We start from the raw sequence: 7,500 nt of genomic DNA on the forward strand, positions 1-7,500 counted from the left end.
ACTGTTACGTTAGCAGCTCAGTTTCTTCATCACCACCATTAAATCAGAGAAACAGTAGATGGACTAGTAATCATAAGGTTGCTGGTTCAAGCCCCACCTTTGCCACGTTGCCACTGTTGGGCCCTTAACTTGCATTTGCTTGGTTTGCATACTGTTACAAATGTAAGTTGCTTTGGCTAAAAATGTAAATGTCTGGGCTGCGCTACTGTGAAACAGGACCCACCACGACCCTGACCAGGTTAAAGCAGTGGTAAAACATTATAATGAATGGATAAATAAGTGGCTAATAATCCACATTAATGAAGTATGTGGATGCTACATGCTAAAGAAAACAATATAAAAGAATACAGAATATACAATCATATTAGCCTTATTAGCAACATGCTAACCGTTTTTCTGAGGAACCTTCTGGAAATTTCTCTTCTCTTCAGTTTGTTGCGGTTTCTGTGCATTTAAATCAGGTATTTATAAGATAGTAATAATATAAGAATATAATAATGATACAGCTTTGTTGTTTTCACCACTTTGTGAACGTTTCTGAGTAGAATTAGAAACTACAAAATGTGGAGATGCTAGCGCTCACAGAGGTTTTATTAGCGCTCGATGCTAAGCGTATTTGCGGTGGAATTTCCTCTCACACGAACTATTTGTGATAAATATTAATATTCTAAACATTTTATCTCATTTTTATAATCACAGCTTTTACATTATCAGTTATAATAATAGATTTAAATGACTTTTCAAGCTAACTAAACTGTTAAGGCTAACTAATGTAGCCAAAATGTTTTAGCATTTTAGCTCTCGGTTTTCTAGCTGCACTTTCTGGTGCCAAAAAAGTGTTTTTATGTATTTATAAAACATAAGTGATATGTTTTTATTTTAATCCAGCATTATCAAGTTCTGTGACTCTTTCAGTCGGTCAGTTTGTTTACAGTAAATAAAATAAGTAAATAAGAGCTCGTATGTGTGAGTATAATTAAGTGTGTGATGCCCTGATTTCTATGTAATATTTTCATTCTAATCTACTGTTTTATCCTGGTCAGAGTCACAGTGTGTCCTTTTCACTGGGAAACACTGGTCGCAAGGCAGGAGCACTCGGTAAAGGGTGCCAGTCCAGCCTGGCTGCATAATCAAAGATTAATACATACATAAATGCATGTTTTAATGTACACGTGTGTCTGTGTGTGTGCAGGAGTGATCTACACGACGGATCTGCTGGATCGTGAGACGCAGGATTCCTATTGGCTGACAGTTTATGCTACGGATCTGGGCGTGGTGCCTCAGTCAGCTGCACTTCAGGTCTACATCCAGGTGTGTATGCGATATAACGAGTGTGTGTGTGTGTGTTTACTCTTGTGTTTATGGTTGTGTGTGTTTACTATCATGTGTATGCTTGTGCGTGTGTGTTTACTATTGTCTTTATGCTTGTGTGTGTGTGTGTGTGTGTGTGTGTGTGCGTGTGTATCAGGTGGAGGATGTAAACGACAACGCCCCCCTCACCTCAGAGCCCATGTACCACGCCTCAGTTTCTGAGAACTCACCCAAAGACACGTCGGTGGTGCAGATTCACGCCCAGGACCCTGACGCTACGACAACTGATCCCCGTCTCTCATTCCGCATCGTCAGCGGCAACCCACAGAACTTCTTCACCATCAACCCACGTACCGGTGAGAGCATGTTTACTATTGTTTCACCATCAGCTACGACAACACAATGCTTTTTTTGGTGGAACGGGCACAAATTCTTATAGACACACTCCAAAACAGCTGTGAAGGGTGAGAAGTTACATATTAATAAGCCTTAATGCCTTAAATGTGGGTCTGAGGGTGGGAGCACCGGAGGGGATTCATCATAAGTGCTGCAGTTACACCCTCTGCACTACACTGAGACGGGGGATAGTGGAGATCAGTGCGTGACTCTCCGTGCTTGATCTGGATCTCCGTATGAACTCTGGTGCAGGGGAAAAGAAGCGGTCTGTGCTGCACATGTGTGGGAGGGGGCGTGTGTTAGTCACGACCTTCCTCAGTCAGGAGTGGAGCTCTGCAGCAGTACAGGGGAATCAGATATGACTAAATTAGGAAGAAAACGCATTAAAAAAGACTTCACAAGTAAAATCTGATTGATCGATCGGTTGGTGAGCCGGTGTTGATTGATGAGTCGATATCGCAGCCTCAGGCACTCGACTTTACCCATAATTCCCTGCGGCGTGCCCAGCAGGAACAGCGGGTCCTAATTAAAAACGCTGGGCGGCGGAGGAGGAAAGGTCGATGTGTCGGAGCGAGAGCTGTGAAAGCTTCCACTGCGTATTCGCTGAAGTTTAGTGTACGTGAAGCCATCCATGAGTAACATAAACACAGCACTGTTAGAGTGTGTGTGTGTGTGTGTGTGTGTGTGTGTCTGCTGTAAATCACTCTGTTTAAACACACACACACACACACACACACACAAACACACACACTGTAAATCATCCCAGTCACTAAAACAATTACCAACATGACTTCTCTCTCTCTCACACACACACACACACACACACACACACACACACACACACATAGGTGTGTGTGTATAGGTGTGTGTGTGTGTGTGTGTGTATGTGTGTGTATAGGTGTGTGTGTATGTATATGTGAAGATGTGTGCGTGTGTATATAAGTGTGTGTGTGTGTGTATAGGTGTGTGTGTGTATAGGTGTGTGTGTGTGTAGGTGTAGGTGTGTGTGTGTGTGTTCTTATTGTTATTCTAGTTAACTGTCTCCAATCTTTCCTCACTTTAATTAGTATGCAAATGCTACTCAGTGCAGCTGTTCCACACACACACACACACACTCACACTCACACAGATGCACAGATGCGCAAAAACACACACACTCACTGTACACAAGTGTGTGTGTGTGTGTGTGTGTGTGTGTGTGTTTACCTGTGTGGTTCCTGTTTGCTCCAGCTACTTTAATCACTCCACACACACCGTTCAGGTCTGTAATTGAGCTGCCGGTTACCATGGCAATAAGAACAGAGGTTTGACGTTAAGACCTTTAAAGTAAAGTGTGTGTGTGTGTGTTTGTGTGTGTGTGTGTGTGTGTGTTGTTTCAGGTCTCATAACGACGACTGCTCGGAAACTGGACCGAGAACAGCAAGCAGAACATGTACTCGAGGTAACACACACACACACACACACTCACACACACACACACACACACACACACACTCACACACACACACACACACACACACACACACACACACTCACACACACACACACACACACTCACACACACACACACACACACACTCACACACACACACACACACACACACACACTCACACAAACTCACACACACACATATTCAGTGTTTCATTTGCAGTATTTAGCGGACGCCTTTATCTATCTTACAGTTATGACTAAATATAATTTGAGCAAATAAAGGGGTTAAGGGCTTGAACCGGCAACCTTCTGATTACTAGTGTAATAAGCTAACAAGCTCCCCGTCTGTCTGAGCGCAGGTGACCGTATCGGACGGAGGAGCGTCTCCACGCCAGTCCACCGTCTGGGTGGTGATCCAGGTCCTGGACGTGAACGATAACAAGCCTGTGTTCCCAGAGAAGCTCTACCAGGTGCGCCTACCTGAGCGTGGGCGGAGACAGAGGGGCGGGGTCATTTACCGCGTCTTCGCCTCGGACGCCGACCACGGCTCCAACGCCGAGCTCACCTACAGCATCGCCGACGGCAACGAGGACGGCAAGTTCCACATCGACCCCAGGACGGGACTGGTGACCTCGCCCAGGAAGCAGTTCCCCGCCGGGACCTACGACATCCTCACGGTACGCCACGCCCCTCTCACATCACGCAGGATGGTGTGTAATGTGCTAAACGTATCCGTAGTAACGTCCTGGTAACCACCTCTGACCTCAGGTGAAGGCGGTGGATAACGGGCGGCCTCAGCGCTGGGCGACGGCTCGTTTGCACATCGAGTGGATCCGGCGTCCTGCACCCGCCGCCACGCCCCTGGCTTTTGATGAGGCGCTGTACAACTTTACTGTGGTCGAGAGCGAAAAAGTGGCAGACATAGTGGGCGTGGTCTCGGCTCGGCAGCAAGGCCCCGCCCCTCTGTGGTTTGATATTACAGGTGAGTGAAAAGTACAAATGTGTGTTTTAGTTATAGAACGCAGTTTACAGGTGTACAAGTACTACAGGTGTACAGGTGTACAAGTACTACAGGTGTACAGGTACTACAGGTGTACAGGTACCACAGGTGTACAGGAACTACAGGTGTACAGGTACTACAGGTGTACAGGAACTACAGGTGTACAAGTACTACAGGTGTACAGGTACTACAGGTGTACAGGAACTACAGGTGTACAGGAACTACAGATGTACAGGTACTACAGGTGTACAGGAACTACAGATGTACAGGTACTACAGGTGTACAGGGACTACAGATGTACAGGTACTACAGGTGTACAGGGACTACAGGTGTACAGGAACTACAGATGTACAGGTACTACAGGTGTACAGGAACTACATATGTACAGGTACTACAGGTGTACAGGTACTTCAGGTGTACAGGTACTACAGGTGTACAAGTACTACAGGTGTACAGGTACTACAGGTGTACAGGAACTACAGATGTACAGGTACTACAGATGTACAGGTACTACAGGTGTACAGGAACTACAGATGTACAAGTACTACAGGTGTACAGGAACTACAGGTGTACAAGTACTACAGGTGTACAGGAACTACAGGTGTACAGGTACTACAGGTGTACAGGGACTACAGGTGTACAGGAACTACAGATGTACAGGTACTACAGGTGTACAGGAACTACAGATGTACAGGTACTACAGGTGTACAGGAACTACAGATGTACAGGTACTACAGGTGTACAGGAACTACAGATGTACAGGTACTACAGGTGTACAGGTACTACAGGTGTACAGGTACTACAGGTGTACAAGTACTACAGGTGTACAGGTACTACAGGTGTACAGGAACTACAGATGTACAGGTACTACAGATGTACAGGAACTACAGGTGTACAGGTACTACAGGTGTACAGGAACTACAGATGTACAGGTACTACAGGTGTACAGGAACTACAGATGTACAGGTACTACAGGTGTACAGGTACTACAGGTGTACAAGTACTACAGGTGTACAGGAACTACAGATGTACAGGTACTACAGATGTACAGGTACTACAGGTGTACAGGAACTACAGATGTACAGGTACTACAGGTGTACAGTTACACTGGAACAGGAAATGATTTATCTTATGTAATGGAATGTATACACCTGTCAGCAGTGGGCGTGTCTGACACACCTGAGTTCATTAGAAGGGGTCAGCATGAGCGGAACGGGATTAGAACCTGAACACATCTAAACTGTGTGATGTTTTATATCACATACCAACGCTAATGCGATGGTGCAGTCATGTGATCACATCAGCGCAGTGTGAGGTCAGATTGTGCCGGACGCTGTGTGTGTGTCGGTCCATGGTTCCCATAGCGATCGCCTCCATCGCCTTGTTCCCATGACGATTAGGGTGGGTATAAGTGTGTGTAATGAATCAGGTAATTACCATGTCATTTCATTAGGATCATTTAATAAGCGCTTGTGTGTGATTATAGAAGAAAGGACGTTTTAATTCTATTTTAATTCTATTTTAATTGAGTGGGTTCATCATCCAGCCATCTCTCTGTTTACACTGTGTGGCCAAAAGTATTCGGACGCCTGATGGTGAGCTTGTCATACGTCCTGTTCCAGAAACGAACTGTATTAAACCTGAGTGACCTTTATGTCTTCCTCTGCTGCTCTTCTGAAAAGCTTTGCTCAAGACTGTGGGAATTTGTGCCTCTTCAGTAGTACAATAGATGACAGCGTTTGTATGTGTCTGGCTGGGCGCTGATTCGCTCAGTCGGTGTTCCGGTTCATCCCAGAGCTGTTGAGTGGGGCTGAGCTCAGGGCTCTGTGCAGGACGCTGGAGCTTCTTGGTTGTTAAGCTCGTTTGGGGTGGCTCGGTGGGTAGCACTGTTCCCTCACAGCAAGAAGGTCCTGGGTTCGATTCCCAGATAGAGCGGTCCGGATCCTTTCTGTGTGTTGTTTTGCATGTTCTCCCCGTGTCCAAAGATGTGCAGTCAGGATAACTGAAGAGTAAAGATTCCAAATTCATCCTAGGTGTGTGTATATTTGCCCTGTGATGGACCATCGACCTGTCCAGGGTGTTTCCAACCTTCTCCCAAGTGAATTGCACCCACCGCGACCCTGACCAGGATAAACAGACAGTGAATGAATGAATGATTATACTTATGTAACTTTATTCTGTTGCTCAGGGGGTTCAGGTTTTGTGACTTTTGGGTGGTTCGGTGGGTAGCGCTGTTGCCTCTCGGCGTGAAAGTCTAGGTCCTTTTCTATGTGGAGTTTGGCATGTTCTCCCCGTGTCTGTGTGGGTTTCCTCCCACAGTACAAAGGCGTGTACGTGAGGTGAATTGGAGATATAAAACTTGAACTGATGAATCTTGTGTGAGCAGTAACTACCTGTCCTGCCATGAATGGAACCACAGTGTGTAAACAATGACGTTACAATCCTAATAAATAATATATAAATAGTAAATAGAGCTCGCTCAGGCTGGAACCAGAACGGGCCTTCCCTAAACTGTTGCTGTTTATAAAGGAGGCAGGTCATTTTCTTTATATGATTGATTTATTACAGCTGTTAGTAGCTGGGGCGGTACGGTGGCTCGGTGGGTAGCGCTGTCGCCTCACAGCAAGAAGGTCCTGGGTTCGATCCCCAGGTGGAGCGGTCCGGGTCCTTTCTGTGTGGAGTTTGCATGTTCTCCCCGTGTCTGTGTGGGTTTCCTCTGGGAGCTCCGGTTTCCTCCCACAGTCCAAAAACGTGCAGTCAGGTTAATTGGAGATACTGAATTACCCTATAAGTGAATGGGTGTGTGTGTGTGTTTGCCCTGTGATGGACTGGTGCCCTTGCGCCCATTGAAAAGCTGGGATAGGCTCCGCCCCCCGCGACCCTGATTGGATAAGTGGATAAAAAAATAAATGAATGAATGTTAGTAGCTGTTGTTGCTGAAACACATGAGTTCAGTCATTAGACGGGGCGTCCTGATACTTTGGACCGTATATTGTATCTATATGAACGTATATATGTATATGTGTACTGTATATATGTGTATATACAGGGTGTCACAACTTCATAACCCTCATAAATCTGACTGTAGTTGTGAGCTGTTGGTGATGTTTTGGCTCATTTCTGTGTTAGTCTGATAAACTACATTACCCATAATGCACCATGCATGCTGTGTTGCTCTGATCACCTCCGCTGCTCGTGCTTCAGTCTCGATATTCTCTCTGATCCATCGTCCGTCCTCCTTTACTCCTCCTCTCCTTCCAACTCTCTCTTTGTTTCCCTCTCTTTTCCTCCTCAACGCTTTCGGGAAGGTCCCCGCCACGCCCGCGAGACCTTCTTTATGCTCCAGAACGCTTGTGGCTCC

At 46.0% G+C, this 7,500-nt stretch overlaps 1 protein-coding gene across 3 annotated transcripts in view; it reads left to right on the forward strand.

The window, feature by feature from the left end:
- Positions 1–7,500, forward strand: part of fat3a (FAT atypical cadherin 3a) — a 42,435-nt gene that overhangs the window by 10,308 nt on the left and 24,627 nt on the right. For 2 of the 3 annotated variants that reach the window (XM_063017279.1, XM_063017281.1), the window contains exons 2-6: positions 1,193–1,311; positions 1,469–1,667; positions 3,087–3,148; positions 3,499–3,816; positions 3,908–4,121. In XM_063017279.1, the coding sequence (XP_062873349.1) occupies positions 1,193–1,311; positions 1,469–1,667; positions 3,087–3,148; positions 3,499–3,816; positions 3,908–4,121 (912 nt within the window). Of the gene's footprint in view, positions 1–1,192; positions 1,312–1,468; positions 1,668–3,086; positions 3,149–3,498; positions 3,817–3,907; positions 4,122–7,447 lie in introns of all 3 variants that reach the window. The other variant, XM_063017280.1, reaches the window with a different exon arrangement.

Source organism: Trichomycterus rosablanca, chromosome 20 (assembly GCF_030014385.1).
Source record: "Trichomycterus rosablanca isolate fTriRos1 chromosome 20, fTriRos1.hap1, whole genome shotgun sequence".
NCBI lineage: Eukaryota > Metazoa > Chordata > Actinopteri > Siluriformes > Trichomycteridae > Trichomycterus > Trichomycterus rosablanca.